The sequence below is a fragment of the Leopardus geoffroyi genome, chromosome C1, assembly GCF_018350155.1.
Source record: "Leopardus geoffroyi isolate Oge1 chromosome C1, O.geoffroyi_Oge1_pat1.0, whole genome shotgun sequence".
Classification (NCBI taxonomy): domain Eukaryota; kingdom Metazoa; phylum Chordata; class Mammalia; order Carnivora; family Felidae; genus Leopardus; species Leopardus geoffroyi.
This window is the reverse complement of record NC_059328.1, coordinates 93263014-93282696: the sequence shown is the minus strand read 5'-3', so window position 1 is coordinate 93282696 and position 19683 is coordinate 93263014. Positions and strand designations below refer to the sequence as shown.

At 41.6% G+C, this 19683-nt stretch overlaps 1 protein-coding gene across 3 annotated transcripts in view; it reads left to right on the top strand.

Moving 5' to 3' along the window:
* Positions 1–19683, top strand: part of SORT1 (sortilin 1) — a 68124-nt gene that overhangs the window by 25222 nt on the left and 23219 nt on the right. For 2 of the 3 annotated variants that reach the window (XM_045478538.1, XM_045478540.1), the window contains exons 4-8: positions 8768–8870; positions 9409–9573; positions 13510–13583; positions 17589–17638; positions 18516–18646. In XM_045478538.1, the coding sequence (XP_045334494.1) occupies positions 8768–8870; positions 9409–9573; positions 13510–13583; positions 17589–17638; positions 18516–18646 (523 nt within the window). The remainder of the gene's footprint in view (positions 1–8767; positions 8871–9408; positions 9574–13509; positions 13584–17588; positions 17639–18515; positions 18647–19683) is intronic. The other variant, XM_045478539.1, reaches the window with a different exon arrangement.

The window sequence follows — 19683 nt, the reverse complement described above, 5'->3', positions numbered from 1 at the left end:
TTTATTTGACTGTTGGCATTCACTTCAACATGGAGTGAACCCATGTTGAAGCTCTGAGATGGATCAACCTAACCTCCCCTCCCTAGGAGGCATGATCACTGACTGCTGCTACTAAGCCTGGAGCCAGTGCTCTCTGCCCTTCCACACAGTGATGTTGGCTTAAAAATTTGCTAAGAAGGAATTGCCATCTGGAATTGTTGTAAGCTCCATAAAGGCAAGGTTCTTGACTAACTCGGAGTTCTCCAACAACCAGCCAAACAGCTGACTCATAGCAGGCAAGCAGTACATACTAATTGAATGAATGCATGTCTTGGCTTCTCTATAATTTTTAGGCTGATATTATTTTTTATTTGATAAAGATTGACAACACATTGTAGAATCCCAGTGCTAGAAAGGGCTATAATTTATAGGTGATTTTGTTTATTCATTTAGAACAGCGGTTGAAACATTTCAGACAGATGAAAAGTATCCTGTTTGGGAAAGGAAAAACTACATTTAAAAAATTTGTAACTCTTTCTAGTGTTTACAAAAACTTGCTGTCATAAAATCTTTCCATGTAATACAGTTTTTCTTACCAATTTACATTTCATTATAAAAGGAATACAACCGTATTATAAGACATTTGGAAATTTTAAAAGAAAAAAGTTCACCGTAAGGTATAATCTTAACTTATTTGCAGTTTATTATCTTGATTTTCCCCTTTAATATTATTCGTATGGCCACGTAGTCTTGGGAAGCAGCATGGTGCAGGGTAAAGTTGCCAGATTCTGTTGGCAAATAGGCCTGGGATTGAATCTCAGCACTATCATTTATTTGCAAGCAGAATGAACAAGTCATTTAGTTTCCCTAAATGTTTTGTCATCTATAAAAGAAAGATGATAACAATGGTCATCATAGACCATTACCATTACTAATGGTAACTGTTGCAAGTTATGCTTTGCAGTGGCTGGCGTGGAGTAAGAACTTGGTGGGGTCAGCTGCTGCCGTGCCAACAGCCAGGGATGGCTCGTAGCCAGCCTGTTCTGGCACTGCTGTACCAGTTGTTAAAATGAATTTGAAAGCCTCCTGTGCCAGTTGGTAAAAAGTGATTGCCTGCCCCCAGATGCTTCCATGGCTTCTACAAATGCACACATCCCCTTGCCGCTGCCAATATGCAAGTATTACTAACACCTCGTGTCACAGCCTGTACCCATTCTGATTGGTGAATGTTCATACCACGATACTTTTCATATCCCCTCTGCTGGTAACTCATCATTTTTGTTAGATTGACAGAATTAATCACTATCCTCTTGGAAACTCAGGTTGTAGCTAATTTTTTCAGGATTACTAATGCTGCTGTGATACATATCACACATGTATGTGTCATAGAAGGTGCTGATTTCCGGTTCATTTTTTAGTAGCAAATCCTCTCCTATTGATTCCAAAGAGCCATGTTGTGAAGGCTGTTCACTAAACTCTTCCTCCTCCAGGTTGAACTACCTTCTATCCCTATTGTCTGCATCACTTATTTGCTTGCCTTCTGAATTCACTTTTTATTCTCTATGTTGCTCTTTAATCGTGTGGCTAGAACTGTTCCTGACAGGTTCATGAGTCATACCCAGGGGGAGTAAAATGTATTTTCATGACTCTTTTTTCCCATCCTTTTGCTTTTCAATTTTGTGTTTACTTTAAGGCAGCCAAAACCAAAACAGAAACAGTATCGCTAAATGTCACTGTTAAAATACCTACTACCATCTGACTCAGCCCTTTTCATCCTATACTTGTCTAGTCTTGTGAGAAACCCCTAACATACATTTTACCAGAGGGCAGTGCTATTTGTTTCTGATAGTCTTATGTTACTAAGGTTCTTTTGCTTCATGTTGCACAGCAGCGTTTTTGTTTGGTTGTTTTTTGTTTTTGCCAAGGTCATTTTGAATATTAATTATTTCCTCCCTGCTGTGAAGTGAGACCTTTTCCAGAGTTTAGGTGGAAACTTTAAATATGCCTCGTTGCTTCTCCCCCTGGGCTGGCCTGGCTGCTGTGAAGTGACTCATGTTGTTGAACGTGCCAGCCAAGAGGCACGTGTTGCTTTGGAGGGGAGGGGGCAGTTCGATTAAGATGAGTCCTGAATAGGGGGAGGTTGCCCAACTGAAAAATAAAATAAAAGCCTTTTCAATCCACTCTGAGACTCTTCTGTTTTTTACAGCTCCCATGATTATATTACTTACTGGATTATCTTTCCGTACCAAATCTTATGTGGTCAAAGGTTCATTTGGGGTTCAAAGAAAAGGCACTTTCCTCACATGCCAGCTGCTCTGAGTAGTAGGGCCCAGAGGCTCACAGGATTAGAAAGAAGCTTTGTCACCTACGCTGAGTTAGAGGGAAGTATACGTTGGTCTTTAGGTTATAAAAAAGAATTGTGGGGGGGGCACCTGGGTGGCTCAGTCAGTTAAGCTTCCAACCTGGGCTCAGGCCACAATCTCACGGTTTATGAGTTTGAGCCCCGCATCGGGCTCCATGCTGACAGCGCAGAGCCTGGAGCCTGCTTCAGATTCTGTCTCCCTCTCTCTCTGCCCTTCCCCCTCTGGTGCTTGTGCGCGTGCTCGCTTTCTCTCTGTCTCTCTCTCTCTCAAAAATAAATGAACGTTTAAAAAAAATGAAAAAGAATTATGAGAAGATTTTGGAAATAAATAAAAGCCCTAGGCATTAATGATTAGGTAAAATTGAATAATAGTATCTTCAATTAAAAGAGTTATATTTGAATAGTTTAAATTTTGATTCTCTGTTAAGGAATAATTTATATAATAGGTTGTAAAGTTCATTTGCCTTTTTCAAATGTGAAGTTAAAAAGGAAATAAACTAGATCTGTGGTAAACATAATTTGGTTTTTGGCAACTGAAAGATATTTTGCACCTTTTTGTTTTATGGCCTCTTGAGGCTAACTTTTCGTTGTAAGATCAACTTAGTGAGACACATGTAAGCATTATTGTGCATCAAAATTCTGTACCTAATTACCGCAAAACTGCTGCTATGTTATTTCCTATTGAGAGTTGTTCAACTTTTGGAAATTAGTAAGGGCATCTTAAGAAATTTCAAATTAAATGGGGCGCCTGGGTGGCGCAGTCGGTTGAGCGTCCGACTTCAGCCAGGTCACGATCTCGCGGTCCGTGAGTTCGAGCCCCGCGTCGGGCTCTGGGCTGATGGCTCGGAGCCTGGAGCCTGTTTCCGATTCTGTGTCTCCCTCTCTCTCTGCCCCTCCCCCGTTCATGCTCTGTCTCTCTCTGTCCCCAAAATAAATAAACGTTGGAAAAAAAAAAATTAAAAAAATAAAAAATAAAAAATAAAAAAAAAATAAAAAAAAGAAATTTCAAATTAAAGTTTATTCCATAGTCAGTATAAATTTTTGAGGATGTTACTTGAAAGGTAAACTTAAAGGTATACAACAGATATTAAAGTATAGTAAGCTGGCTTCTCTAAGACATCTTGTATGACATTCTTTTAAATGATATGCTTGGTTCAGTTTTCACTGTAGTTTCACTACAGTTTTCACTGTAGATTATTAACAATGACTGCATATGCTACAAGGGTAGCGTAAAGTCCATTTTAAAACATATTTACTGTTCTTTTTCCTTAAAGAAAAAGTTTATTAAAATGTATGATGATGGCATTTTTACTAAAACTTCACTTTTACAAACTTAAGGCATATAAAAATCATGAAACTAGGTGGTTTTCATCACGTAGGAAATATTCCCATGAAAATACCTATTGCATTGCCTTGTCAACCAAAGCAAAATAAGGACACTGGATACATTCTCATGTTCCTTGTGATGAAAAGTTCTGGGACTTGGGGCACCTCGGTGGCTCAGTTGGTTAAGCATCTGATTCTTAAACTCGGCTTGGGTCATGATCTCACCATTGGTGGGATTGAGCCCCATGTCCGGCTCTGCTCTGACAGCATGGAGCCTGCTTGGGATTCTCTCTCTCCATCTCTATCTGCCCCTCTCCTGCTCGTGCTCTCTGTCAAAGTAAATAAATGAACATTTAAAAAAAAAAGTTCTGGGATCTTATCCACAATATCTTACCCTTTTTATTTTCCCACTTATATTTTCAAAATTTCTACAGAAAACCTGTATCCTTTTTTGCATAAGGATTAAAAAAAGATTAGAATTAAAAGACATTAGGGGCGCCTGGGTGGCGCAGTCGGTTAAGCGTCCGACTTCAGCCAGGTCATGATCTTGCAGTCCGTGAGTTCGAGCCCCGCGTTGGGCTCTGGGCTGATGGCTCAGAGCCTGGAGCCTGTTTCCGATTCTGTGTCTCCCTCTCTCTCTGCCCCTCCCCCGTTCATGCTCTGTCTCTCTCTGTCCCCAAAATAAATAAACGTTGAAAAAAAAAAAATTAAAAAAAAAAAAAAGAATTAAAAGACATTAGACAATTAGCATTAGACAATCGGGGTTAAATAAAAAGTCTTTTTTTTTTTTTTTTTTTAATTTTTTTTTTTTTCAACGTTTATTTATTTTTGGGACAGAGAGAGACAGAGCATGAACGGCGGAGGGGCAGAGAGAGAGGGAGACACAGAATCGGAAACAGGCTCCAGGCTCTGAGCCATCAGCCCAGAGCCTGACGCGGGGCTCGAACTCCCGGACCGCGAGATCGTGACCTGGCTGAAGTCGGACGCTTAACCGACTGCGCCACCCAGGCGCCCCTAAAAAGTCTTTTTTTCAGCCTAATGTAAATTCACATTCTGCCCATTTTACTGGCTGGTCTATGATTTGAGGTCTGTAATTATGTAGCCACATTTTAATATGCTACATTCTCCCTATTGGTCTTTTAACTGGAAATCTCAGTACAGCTGATTTTCATTTTTCTACAAAGTCTCCTTGAACGCTGAATTAGTGAATACTGAACCATTGCTCCTAGGGGAAAGAAAGAAAGGTTTAGGCTCCTGCAAACCTCTGATCACAACATTCATTTTTGTCAATTGGTCAGTACGTAACCTTGTTTTGTGTGTGCTTCTGTTGAAAGATACATTATTTAATATATCTTGATTCATTAATGTTGAGCTCACAACCAGATCCTGCTCAAAAGATGCTTATCTAACTCCTTTATTTTCTCCATGAGGCACATCAAAGCCTTCTTGTGTGCAGGAACACTAGGTAGCCCTTCAACACTGTGCTAAGGGGCTATTTTAAACAGCAGAATAACCAACAAAAAATGCAAAAATGCAGAAGGCGTGGTGCTAAATAGACTGTGAAGAAGACCCTTATTTGCAGTATTAGAGCTGGAACAAGAAGGCAGAGCAGCTCCCCGTTGGACCTCAGCTGGGAATGGGCACGCTGGGTTACTCAGATGTTCGTCACTCTGTGCATGCCTGCAAATGACTGCCAGAGTGCCATGAGTATTGATTTTAGGGTTACAAATACATTTGAGTGAGTAGTCACATTTGCACATATGGAGTCCGTGAACAATCAGGATCTAGTGTGTAAGCTTTCCTGATTAGTGAAAACGACAAAAGTGTAGTTGTTTTTTTTTAAGTTTATTGTCATCTTTGTTGCTTTTATGTTGCAATTTATAGCAACTTAATCATGGCAGAAATGAACTAAAGAAACAGAAAAATGGTTAGGCCTGAAAGCCAAGCAGACAAGGATATCTATGCTTGTTTGATTGTTGAGAAAATTAAAATGTAAGATTATCTGAGATATTGTAGAACTCTTATACTGTTCCATTTCATTAAATGTCTGCAGTTCAAATGCCTGGTATTACAAGTTCCAATGTATTGTAAATGAAAAGTGTTCAAAAACAAGGATGTAATTTTTGGCTGTTGACATTGGGGTTGAGTGTCAATATATGAGTCTTCTGGAAAAACCCTCTTTTGAGTCCTTCATCTTGCTAGGAATTTGCATGCTTTTACTAGAAGTTCCATGTGAGGATTACTTTTTTTTTTTTCATTTATTTTAATGTCTAGAGTTTTCTTGTTTTTTGGGGTTATTAGGTTATATTCCAATAATATTTTTATTTTAACAGTTTCTTGAGCTGTAAACACGTGCATATTGTTATGCACGTGTTTACAGCACAGATACATGCATAAGTGATCATTTCTTTTTGGCAACAAGAAATTGGTTATTTTTTGTTCAAAAGACTTGTTCCTAAAGCAGGTGGTTTCACAGGGTTTTGTTAACTTATCATTTGACTGCTGTTTATAATGCTATTCATTATCCTATGGAATTTGAAAATGGATTTATTTTTCAAAATGTTTCGTTGTTTTCCTTTCCATGATACATGTTGTGTGTGGATAAATGTGCTGATAGAAAATAAAATTACTTTAAAATAAAGTTTTGGGGCACCTGGGTGGCTCAGTTGGTTAAAGCGTCCAACTCTTGATTTTGGCTCAGGCCGTGATCTCATGGTCCGTTGTGAAATCGAGCTCCGCCTCAGGATCCACGCTGGGCGTGGAGCCTGCTTGGGATTCTCCCTCTCCCTCTCTCTCTGCCCCTCCCCGCTTACATGCACACTGTCTCTCAAGAAAAAAAATAAAATAATAAAGTGTTATATTAAAATGTATTCCTTGGCCTTATGTGGTCTTAGCAGAACCCTACCTAAATCCTAGCAGGTTGATACTAGTCCATTGTACTCCAGTTGTTTTTTAAGTGGCTAAGGTCGTGTCACAGATGATTTTTTGTTTTGTGCATTGTTGCTTTCTCTTTCTGAAGGGCAGGGATATGTTTTGTTGTGCCAAGTTCTTAAAAAGCAAGCAGGCTTGCCAACAGGTTTGTGGAGGTTCCCTGGGGATGTCATGAAGGAGGGGAGATTTGTAAGCTGGTGATAAGCAACTACAAACTCCTTTAGATGGTTGTCTGAGCGATTGATGATATGTGCCTTGTAGAGCTATGAATTGTTCGTGCATATCCCTTGACCTGCTGTCTGGAAGATAAGAACACTTTCTGTACTCCAAAGCCAAGGAAAGGGTAATAAAGGAATTGGTTGGGCACTGCCTAATCCCCAGTTTGTTTAGGAATCTTCTGTGTGTGTGTGTGTGTTAAGAAATGGGAAGAGTTATTCAGACAACCTAAAGTCACATGTAATTTGCTTTGCATACCTATGCAAACACTCACAAATACTGCCTTCCTGTCTTCTCTCAACTTCCTCTGAGCCCATCTTTACTGCCAGGCCACAAGCCCTGGCAAGGTAGCGGAAGACTGCAGGTTGTAAGAGAAAAACTCACAAATAATTAAAAGTTGGTCTAGTATGGGGCTGAGAGTTAAGAGAATTGCTTGTAGTTTTACAAGAATTGTAAAGAATTCTTACAAGAGTTAAGAGTTAAGAGAGTTAAGAGAATTGCTTGTAGTTTTACAAGAATTGTAAAGAATTCTCAGTTAACTAGAATTGCCCCTAGTTAACTCATAGACTTTTGACAGTTGCCTCCCGTTGAACCTCCTCATCTGTGAGGGTAGTCGAACAAAATGTCCCCAGTCCCTTGTATCTCTCATGTTCTGTGGTTCTGTGATTATTTGTTGAGGCTGCTACCAAAATTGTGCCATCTGTTAAGTCGTCTATTCTGTTGGTGAAGACCACTGCACGTTGCACTTATCACCAGGCAGTTGACTTGCAAAACATGGTGGTCTTCACTGATGAACATTTAGATTCAGTGAATGTGCAGATTTCACATTCTATGTCATGTTTTATCAGAACTGCACACAGTATTAAACCCGTCAGAGGTAGAGAGCTACTGATTTTTTTGCTTTTAACTTTCAAAATCGAAACACAAAATTGAATACCTCTCAAAGACATTGTTGGAATGAACCTTGGGGGAAAGCTTTGACAACCCAAGAGATGAGATTAAGTGTGTTTGTTTTCCCTAGCTGTGTTTTGTGTGCTGCGTGCACTAGAGGCCGGTACCTGGGACGGCAGCCTCTGGAAGTGGAGGACTTTAAGACTCCTGCTGCTGAGTTTACAGCTTTATCATGTGTACTGTGCATTAACAGATTAGTTAGGAGGCCTTTGGCTACATTTAGCAGACATCTCAACCCAAACTAGCTTAAATAATAAGGGAATTAATGGCGCATAACTAATACAGAAGTTATTCAGTCCAATGTCACAGACTCTGGAATTCCAGAATCCCCTCAGCAGTTCTCTCCATGTATGTTGGCTTATTTTTCAAGCTACACTCTCGTTGTGTCATAATGCCTGTAGCAATTTTTTGCTTTGTGTTCACATATTACAGTGTTGGGTTTCTCAAATTTTGCATTACTGACATTTGGGACCAGATAATTTTTTCTCATTGTGAAGCTGTCCTGTGCATTGTAGGATGTTCAGCAGAATCCTTGGCCTCTACCTACTAGATGCCAGTAGCATCTCACCCCTGAGTTGTTGATAATCATAAATGTCTCAAGATGTTACCAAACGTTTGCAGCTGGGGATGGGGGTGGGGGGCAAAAATACACTGATTGAGAACCACTGATCTAAAAGGAGACATCGTTTTGTCAGGTGGCTATCTTAAGTGTAAAGAAATGTGTTTCCTAAAAGACTCCAAATTCCCCTCTTTGGTCTTATTGGCTCATCCTGGGTCACTCCCCATTTCTGATCCCATCACTGGTAAGGGAATGCGATTTCCTTCAGACTAATCAGGCCCACCACCAAAGCTAGAGATGGAATCAGCCCCCCTGAGGCTGTTCAGGGGAGGATGAGCGCTTCAGCCAAGCCAGTGGGAAGGGGGAAAGGAAGGCAGGCAGGAGCCCAGCAGTGTCCTCATTGACCATCGCATTCTAATGTGTCTTGTTTTTCTTCCTCTCAGTGAGGACTATGGAAAGAACTTTAAGGATATTACAAATCTCATCAATAACACCTTCATTCGGACTGAGTTTGGCATGGCTATTGGTCCTGAGAATTCTGGAAAGGTGAGACTCATTCAGATACATACGAAGTTGTGCTTGGTACCACACGCAGGCTGTCAGATAATCGTGGAATGATCCGGTTGTACACAGCAGTATATTTAGTTTGCTGTTAGTGTATTTTTAAAATTAAACATAATTTAGTGCTGTTCATAAAAGAACAGAATTCAGCACACAGGATTTTTATTTATTTATTTATTTATTTTTGGTCCCTATTCCAAGATCCAGCCAGACTCTTTATAATTATGTAGTGGTTGTTGGCATCACAATGTATAATCCATGAGACAACATTTTAGTCTTTGGGCAACTAGCTAATCCCAAACTGAGCAGGCTACGTTCATAGTTATGACACGCTAGCTCAGTGTAGGATAACATTTGTTACAAGACTAATAGTTGAGGAGTGCAGTGCACAAACTAATATTACTGTTTTTATGACTCTTCTTACTTTTGAAAATTTTCTTAACACCTGGTGGAAATGGTGTAAGAACTTCCTGTGCTTTCATAGTATTATATTCTGTACCTGAACTTTTTTCTTCCTGATCAGGTGATTTTAACAGCAGAGGTGTCTGGAGGAAGTCATGGAGGAAGAATCTTTCGATCATCAGATTTTGCAAAGAACTTTGTTCAGACCAATCTCCCTTTTCACCCTCTGACTCAGATGATGTATAGCCCTCAGAATTCTGATTACCTGTTAGCCCTCAGCACTGAAGTAAGTATAATTGAGGAACTTGTCTTGCTTTTTTGCATTTTTATAGGCTCAAAATATACTGTTTTAAAAGGGTGCTCTAAGATATGCTCTTTATTTTTTTTATTTTTATTTTTTCCAATTATGTCCTTTTGAAATTTTTTTTCTTTTTCTCAATATATGAAATTTATTGTCAAATTGGTTTCCATACAACACCCAGTGCTCATCCCAAAAGGTGCCCTCCTCAATACTCATCACCCACCCTCCCCTCCCTCTCTCCCCCCATCAACCCTCAGTTTGTTCTCAGTTTTTTGTTGTTTTTTTTAATATATGAAATTTATTGTCAAATTGGTTTCCATACAACACCCAGTGCTCATCCCAAAAGATGCCCTCTTCAATGCCCATCACCTACTGTCCCTTCCCTCTGACCCCCTATCAACCCTCAGTTTGTTCTCAGTTTTTAAGAGTCTCTTATGCTTTGGCTCTCTCCCACTCTAACCTCTTTTTTGTTTTGTTTTTTTTTCCCCTTCCCCTCCGCCATGGGTTTCTGTTAAGTTTCTCAGGATCCACATAAGAGTGAAAACATATGGTATCTGTCTTTCTCTGTATGGCTTATTTCACTTAGCATCACACTCTCCAGTTCCATCCACGTTGCTACAAAGGGCCATATTTCATTCTTTCTCATTGCCACGTAATACTCCATTGTGTATATAAACCACAATTTCTTTATCCATTCATCAGTTGATGGACATTTAGGCTCTTTCCATAATTTGGCTATTGTTGAGAGTGCTGCTATAAACATTGGGGTACAAGTGCCCCTATGCATCAGTACCCCTGTATCCCTTGGGTAAATTCCTAGCAGTGCTACTGCTGGGTCATAGGGTAGGTCTATTTTTAATTTTTTGAGGAACCTCCACACTGTTTTCCAGAGTGGCTGCACCAGTTTGCATTCCCACCAACAGTGCAAGAGGGTAGGATATGCTCTTTATATTGGACTGCTTTCTAGTGACTTCTTAAGACATTAATTACGTATTTTTTGCATCTTTTTCCTATTTGGTAAGGGCATGATTTTCATGTGCTATCTAGTTCAGATAAGTATGCTATCTAGCTGTCATTCCAGTTTTTTTTAAGTGAATAAATGTGTACTATCAGAGTAACGAACTAGAAAACAGTTTAATGTATTCATTCTTATGCTGCAGGGGACATGCATAAATTGTCAAATTTCTGATGGTCTTATTCCTTTGCTATGGCCAAACCACATTTTTATGATTTTTTTTTTGTTAGTTCCCAGTATATAAAGCATATTGATTTCTGTCTTTGATACTCATGTATTAACTATCCAGAGTCTTAAATGTCTGCATCCCCTAGCACATTCCTCTACTGTTCCCAGAAACCTGTGTCCCTCCCTGACCCTCCCACCTCTCTTTTGAAAGATCCCTGGGGAACATGTGTCACTTTTCCTTTCCTAGAGGACCAGTCTTCTGTAGCATGGATTTTTAGGGCCCAAAGTGTCTGAGTTGCTAGACTATGATAATCATAATTATACTTTACATTTACATGGCTCTCTCTCATCTTATTTCTGATTTCTTCTGTCCAGCAACATCAGATAAAAACCCCTGGGAGACTGGTTTAATATGCAGTTCCTAGGCCCCAATCCAGATAGAGTCCATCAGTGACTTTTGGTTGTGAGGTGGCTAGTATTTTTAACAACCTTCGCGGCTGAGCCTGCACACTAAAATTTGAGAGCCATTGCTGTGGTGACTATTCTGGGACAGAAACTGGACCATCAATGTGGACAAGCTGGGCTGGCACAGGGAGGGTGAAGGGCACTGGAAGAGCAGTCTGGGTTCTGGGCCTTCGGTGAGCAGGGGGAAGGCTGGAAGATTCAAGGAAGGTCAAAGTTAGGTTTAGCCAAAGGAGGCCAGAGGAAGGAAACTGCCCTGCTGGATAGGCTTCAGATCTTAATGCAACAATTCCAGGAAGTTGGCCTCCAGCAGCTTGAGCTATAGGCCCTTCAAGGGAGCAGAGAGACCCCCAGAGGGATGGACAGAATCACCAGCCCCCCCTTTGACCACCTCATCACCATTACCAAGTGTCTTGAGATTATTGAAACATGCTATCCTCAGGAAGAGGTAGCCACGGTCTGCTTTTATACCTCAAATTTCTTCCAGTTAAGGATAAGTAGGAAGTAAAAATAATCAGTGTGGATAAGATGGACCAATATCTACTAAAGTGAAAACAGGTGATATCAGACCCTTACCTATTTCTAAGTAGAATTAGGTACCTTAGAAATGCTGGGAGGTAAAAATTACCAGAGGAGCAAAAGTTACAGAAGGAAGAATGGTGGATGAGAGTGGGAGAACACTGGGGGTAAATTCTGCCCAGACCATCCTCATTTAATCTCAGCTGCACCAGGACATCTCTGTCCCACCTCCTTTGGGTCTGGGCCCAGTAGGCTTGTGTTGTCGATATAGCTGACATTGTCCATCTTAATCTTACTAAGTCTCTGCTACATTTGAAAATACTGGCCAGTCTCGCCTTCTGGGAACTCAGTTGGCTTGGCTTTTAGGACTTCATTCCTTTGGTTCTTTCCTACCTTCTAACCATTCCTTCCTGGTCTCTTTCGTAAACTCCTGTCAACCTACCCTTGAGTCCCTACTGCTCATTTCACTGTGAGCGATCTCTTCCACGCTGACCATTTTAACTGCCACTGTAATTAATGTATAAGGCTCTCAAATCCGTATTTCTGGCTTCCTCCTAAGGCTCAGATTCCTATCTTGCTGCCCCTCTATACTGCTAAAGATCTCTCTCTCTCTCTCTCTCTCTCTCTCTCTCTCTCTCTCTCTCCCTGCCTTACAGGAAAAATCACCCAGTTCTACTGAATCTAGTTTCTAGATTCTGGAGCCTATTCTTCATAGCTGTGGTGTAGGGCCTCAGTAACTCTTCATGAACTAATGTGGCACTACTTTTTCATTACTTTTCCTGCTTCTGAACAGAAATCTACCCCTTTCCGATTGCCATCCAAGTACTCCACCTTTAAAAAAGTACAACTGAGGGGCGCCTGGGTGGCGCAGTCGGTTAAGCGTCCGACTTCAGCCAGGTCACGATCTCGCGGTCCGTGAGTTTGAGCCCCGTGTCAGGCTCTGGGCTGATGGCTCAGACCCTGGAGCCTGTTTCCGATTCTGTGTCTCCCTCTCTCTCTGCCCCTCCCCCGTTCATGCTCTGTCTCTGTCTGTCCCGAAAATAAATAAACGTTGAAAAAAAAAAAAAATTAAAAAAAAAAAAAAAAGTACAACTGAGGGCCCTCTGTGAGCTGACCCACACCTTTCTTCCAAGCATTAGTCCCTTCTTTCCTCACCTTGGAATTTGTGCTCCATCCGTGTCTGAAGGCTTTTAGCTCCCTGCCCACCCTGCGATGTTGACTCGCCTTGACTAGTACTGGGATATATTTGTGCAATAACATCCCATCTTCCCATTTTCCTTCTTTTGGTTACACTGTTCATTATTTAATATTAGTTCAGCTGTCTTCACAAACCATCTCTCATTCATTGCCCCTCCCCTCCCTACTCTCACCCCAGAGACCATGTTTCTGTAACTTACCACATTGTATCAAACTTCGTATCTGCGCCCCCACATTGTGTCAAACTTCATATCTGCACCCCTTGTTAAACTGTGAACTCTTTGAGAGCAGGGAGCGTATCTTATTTGTCTTTGTGTCTCCTGTGCACATCTGGTACAGTGCCTGGCATGTACTGGGCACTCCATGAGCACTTGTCATTCTGAACTTCCCAAACCCTGACACGGCCGCCATAAACCTGTGTATAGCGCAGACAGCTTATGGATGGAGCTTCAGTGTGTGTTTTTACTGTCCTGAATGATTGGATATGAATTATTGAGGGTCATGTAAGCAGCTGCACAAGACAAAGCTGGAATTCTGATAAGTCATTTATAATCTTTCAGAATGGCCTGTGGGTGTCCAAGGATTTTGGGGGAAAATGGGAAGAAATCCACAAAGCAGTGTGTTTGGCCAAATGGTGAGTAACAGAAGACTCCATCTGTGCAGAGCCCTAAACCTTTCCTGACAGGGCTGCCAAAAGTCACATGAGTAAATATTGAGCACTTACCATGTGCCAAGTACTCTTCAGAGTGCCCTAAGGGATACAAGAGAAGGGGTATGACCCAGATCTTGACCTGCAGGAGCCTCTAATTCTGCTGGGGAAGAATACTTAGTCTCACTAAATGTTAGAATATAAAGTGTAAAACAAGGCACGTGACTGAGTTGCTGCTGCCTGCAAAGGTGTAGTCTACATTAATGGTGACATCAGTTGGAAAGCATAAAGTACAGCTTTGAGTTGAGGACTTACGTACTTCCCTGTGCCCAGATTTATATTCCCTCATCTAGAGCTCCATTTCAGTCGTGTGGAATGTAGCACGGACTCAGGAAGAAAGCCCAGAGAGCTTCCAGGCCATCAGAGTCACCCTGTCCGTGCACCAGAAATCCTTCACTTCTCTTGCTGGGCCCCCACCCCCACCCAGTGCCTGCTTAAGATGATGCAGTGGAGGAGGAGCCCCTGGGTGGCTCAGCTGAGCATCTGACATGAGTTCAAGCCCTGTATCAGGCTCGCTGCTGCCGGCACACAAGAGCCAGCTTCAGATTCTCTGTCCCTCTCTCTCTCTGCCCCTCCCCCACTCATATTCATTCATTCTCTCTCTCTCTCAAAAAAAAAAAAAAAAAAAAAAAGTGCCTGGGTGGCTCAGTTGCTTAAGCATCTGACTTCTGCTCAGGTCATGATCTCTGTACTGACAGCTCAGAGCCTGGAGCTGCTTCGGATTATGTGTCTCCCTCCCTCTCTCTCTGCCCCTCCCCTGCTTGCACTCTGTCTCTCTCCCTCCAAAATAAACAAACATTAAAAAAAAAAAAAAAAAGCCAGATGATTCAGTGGAGGAGTTCTTACTCATGAGCAGATCACCTTTGTCCTAACTGGCTAGTCAGCGGCTTAACCTCTGGCTTTTGTGAAAGGAGATTTACTGGGGGAGTTTGGAAGATTGTTGAGCAAGAATTGTGTTAAAAACCTTCATACCTCCCAAATTCTGATTAGACTCACTCCCCTGTTTAGAACCTCTTTCTTCCTTCTCTTTGAGTAATTTCAACAAACTTGTTAATGTAGCTTCCCTGTGGATAGCAGATTGGTGCCAGAGGTGGGGTGTGTGAACACCAAGAACAAGCACACCCAGCCTGAGAATCCCCTGCCTGAGAGCTGCATGGAGGTGGGGGGACTGTCAAAGCAAGAGAAACAGAAACTGTAACAGGATGTGATTATTTGGTGCCAGATCAAGAGAGCACACGTACCTCAGTGACTTCTAATGGGAACACTGTGTTACAGTTTCCTGCGGTTGATGTTCGTGAAGATGACCCATAGTCCAAGGACGACTTTCATATTTAATGTCCTGGACTTAGGGAGTCAGGGAAATGTGTAATAGAGACATTGCTAAATATATCTACTGAAATTAAAGTATTAAAAAATATCGCTTGAATAAAATGGCCTTTTCCCAGGAAACACTGATTACATGAGGTTTTTACAGCACCACCAAGGGACACATGCCACATCTACATTTGTTCTTTTTTTTTTTTTAATATTTATTCATTTATTTTTGAGAGAGAGCACGCGTGTGCAGGTGAGGGAGAGAGAGAATCCCAAGCCAGCTCTACACTGTCAGCACAAAGCCCAATGCAAGGCTTGATCTCACGAACTGTGAGATTATGACCCGAACAGAAATCAATAGACGCTAAACTGACAGAGCCCCCCGGGCACCCCATTCACTGTGTGTGTTTCAGTGAACTGTGTTTGTGCCTTATGTAGTCTTATCATGAAAGAACTAACTTTTATTTATCTATCTATCTATCTATTTATTTATTAAAGTTTATTTATTTTGAGAGAGACAGAGTGAGTAGGGGAGGGGCAGAGACAGAGGGAGAGAGAGAAAACCCCAAGCAGGCTCTCTGCTGAGTCACCTCAACCGACTGAGCCACCCAGGTACCCCTGGAAGGAAGTAACTTTTAAAGTAACTAAGTTAACAGATTGCTTCACTCTTGATGGACCTAAAGTACATAGGGTGTTACTATAGTAAGACTCTAGTAATTTTGGTCATTAACACTCACTTTTATGGGAGCTCCGAGGTGGCTCAGTCAGTTGAGCATCCAACTACTGATTGAGGCTCAGGTCATGATCTCACACTCCAGCTCCCACATTGGCCTCCAGGCTGAGCGTGGAGCCTGCTTGGGATTCTCGCTCTCGCTCTCTCGCTCTCCCTCCTGCCTCCCTCCCTCTCTCCCTCTCAAAAGAAATAAGCATTAAAAAAAAGAAAGAAACCATAAACTCACCTTTACATATGTATATCAAATCACCACAGTGTGCACTTTAAGTGTTGTCAGTTATACCTCCAGAGTTCAAAGAAACAAACAGAAAATTCATCTTTAAAAGTGAAAGTTAAGGGGTGCCTGGCTGGCTCTATTGGTCCAGCATGTGACTCTTGATCTCCATGTTATGGGTTTGAGCCCCACATGGGGTGGAGAGATTACTTAAAAATTTTTTAAAGGTAAAAATTTATTTTTGAAAGGTATTTTGTATTCTGTATAATATTTTTTATTTTTGTAACTCGTTTTTCTGATTAGTGTCTAAGTATAGGATAACTGGTCTGCTGGCCACTGTTACCTCACCTTTTAGATGTTTGATTTCTAGGAATTGATAGCCTACAGTACCAAAGGAACGTGCTCAGACCCAGCACCTTCTGCTGGTGCTGGTTGATAAGTACCTTCAGGGTCTGAATTGACACCTTCCGCTGGTGCTGATCTAGAAGTACCATCAGGGTCTGAATCAACTTTCCTGAAAATTCCCTTTCCAAGTTCGAATTTAAATAATTCAACCTCTGACCTTGCTGTCTATTTGAGATGAAAGAACTAAGTTACTTAGCACATGCAAAGCATGGAACTTGGTTCTGAGGGGAAACAACAGAGCACAGAACTTCACACCTGTCCTAAGAATGCGATAATGTAAGAGGAGAGAGAAGACATAAACTGGTGGATTAAGATAATTAAATAGGAGACAAAGGAATGCCGAGTGGTTGGCACAGAGTAGCACAGTGCCCTGAAACGAGGTTTCTCAACTTTGTTGCTAACGGCGTTTGGAACCAGACAGTTCTTTGTTGTGGGGGAGCTGGCCTCTGCATCGCAGGGTGTTTAGCAGCATCTCTGGCCTCTGCCCACTAGATACTGGCAACAACTGCCCATCCCCCAGTTGTGACCACTGGAAATGACCCGGGGGAGCAAAATTGCCCCCAGTTGAGAATCACTGCTCCAGAATTTTGCAGCAAAGAAGCTTTCCAGTTGGAGTGCCAGGAAAAATTTCATAGAAGAGCTAGATTTTGGGGTGCGTGTGTGCCTCAGTCATTTGGGCATCTGACTCTTGGTTTTGGCTCAGGTCATTATCTCACAGTTATGAGTTGTGGGTCATGGGTTTGGCCCGCATCAGGCTCTCTGCTGTCTGCGTGGGGCCTGCTTTGATCCTCTGTCCCCTTCTCTCTCTCTCTGCCCCTCCCCTGCTCATGCTCTTTCTCTCTCTCTCAAAAATAAATAAACATTAAGAAAAAAATTTTTAATAAAAAAAAAAAGAGAAGAGCTAAATTTGAAGCTGGAGCCTAAAGATTGTGAGGGTAAGATTTGGTTACATGAGAGAGAAAAGCATTTTAAGCCAGAAACAGGAACAGCAAACGCAAGAGGCAGATTTGGACAGAGTAAGTAGGCCAGTCTGACCCGCTGAAAGAGTCCACGTGAAGAAGTAGTGGACTGGGGAAAATCCTGGGGCCGGGCTGGGGGGAACCTTGACCAGCGAGGCTGCGAGAGTCTGGCACGCAGCATCCCCAAAAGCTGTCTCAGCTGGCGCCTGCGGATGGAGTGTGTCATTAGTAGACTTGCCTGGAGCTCGTGACTGCAGTTGACAGCAGTCTTGAACTGTGTCTTTTCTGTCTTTGCCTCTTTGTAGGGGGTCAGAAAACACCATCTTCTTTACCACCTATGCAAACGGCTCTTGCAGTAAGTATATTTTAGTCCCAAATAAGAGTGTCCTGTTGTCCACTCACGGTTGTAAGAAGTAGAAACATCAAAGATCCTTCCATTGTCCTGTGATTTTAATAGCTAAAGATAACTGGCAATGATTTTTAAAATTTTGAAATTACAACCAGATTCAAATTTTAAAAGCACTGAGCCTAGATCAAATAAAAATGCAAGCCACACACAGAAGCAGTATACTTAATTTTAGTAACGCTTATACATAAAGTAAATATTAGACTACAAACAGTAACAAGTTGAAGTGCATAGTAATTTCTGCAAAAGAGCATGGAGGTTGTGTTTGTGTTGGTGGAAGTTGTTAGCTGTCCAGTCCATGGCACCATTTCAAAGCAGAAAACAATCCTTCATTTATTCATTCAACAAATCCATTCCATTTATCCATTCATTCACATGTGAGCACCTGCAGTAGTGTGCCAATCACCGTTCTCAGGATGGAGAGAGCAAGACACCCAAGGCCTGCTCTCATGGGGCATTCCAGTAGGGGTGTTAGGTGATCAGCAAGAAAACCAGAAACTCAAGACTACTTAAAATAAAATAAGATTGTTTCCAAGCATGAAGAAAGCAAAACAGGATGCTGTGGCTGTGACACGTTTATATAACACTGTATTTTAATTAAGTAAGCTTTATCTTTCTATCCAGTGCAAAACCTCACCTGTATAAAAATAAAACCCCATGTTAATTTCCTATGCCTAATGCTGTGTTATTTCATATTGTTACTTGATTAACATGCATAAGATTAAAAATCCTTTAGCTATAAAATTAAGAACATTCTAAAACAGTTGTTTTGAACTAGGGACTCACCAGTATGTGCAATTTTTATTAATATTTTGTCTTGTTTAAGAAGCTGACCTTGGGGCACTGGAATTATGGAGAACTTCAGACTTGGGGAAGAGCTTCAAAACCATCGGTGTGAAAATCTACTCCTTTGGTCTTGGGGGACGTTTCCTTTTTGCCTCTGTGATGGCTGATAAGGTGGGTATTGCCCTTTTTTTGGCGATTTCTAATATTCTGTAAATATGTCTCAAATGAGTCCCTTTTACTGCTAGGACTGACAGAGTTTCTTGCCTTTTTTGCAACGTGCACTAAGATTTGGAGGGAGTCTTCCTAGAAGTTGACTGATTCTTCAGGGCTACTCTGTAGCTCAGCCTGTTGTCACCACATGACCTGTGGTACCTGTTCTGGGATGCATGGCCCCAGTGTTTGGACTCTACTCAGACCTGGGCATCTGAAAAAAGCAGTCCCATTTGCTCATTATCCAGTAATGAAATAGTGACATTAATTGAGTACCACCTATATTCTAGGTGCTATTCTAGGTCCCAGGAATATAGCAGTGAACAACACAGATAAATGTCCTGCTCTCAGAGCTTATATTTAAGTAGGGAATTGGATCGACACTAAACTAATAAATATGATATTATAATATCAGTTAACAATTAAAACTATGAAGAAATCTATAGCTGAGTAAGGAAATAGAATGCATTAGGAACTGGAGCAGTGCTATTTTAGATAGGGTGGTTTGGATGGGCTGTCTGAGACCTGACTGAAGTGAGAACTTAGCTCTGTGTACATTTAGGCTGAAGAAACAGTAAGCACAAAGACCCTAGGATTGGAACATGCTGGAAATATTGAAGAACAGTGAGAAGGGCAGCATGGCTGGAGCACAGGGAAAGGTGGTCCAAAGAGGGGGAGCCAATGGCCTTTATAGGTCACAATTAAGAGCTTGGCTTTTTTTTTTTTTCTTTTAATCTGTTTATTTTTGAGAGAGTGCATCGGAGCGGGGCAGAGAAAGAGGGACAGAGGATCCAAAGCAGGCTCCAAGCTGACAGCAGAAGTCTGATGCAGGACTTGAACTCACAAACTGAACCGTGAGATAATGATCTGAGCCAAAGTCGGATGCTTAACCAACTGAGCCACCCGGGCACCCCAAGAGCATGGCTTTTATTCTTCATGTGTTGGAGAGCTATGAAGGGTTGTTAGCAAGGGAATGGTGTAAGTTGGCTGCTCTTTTG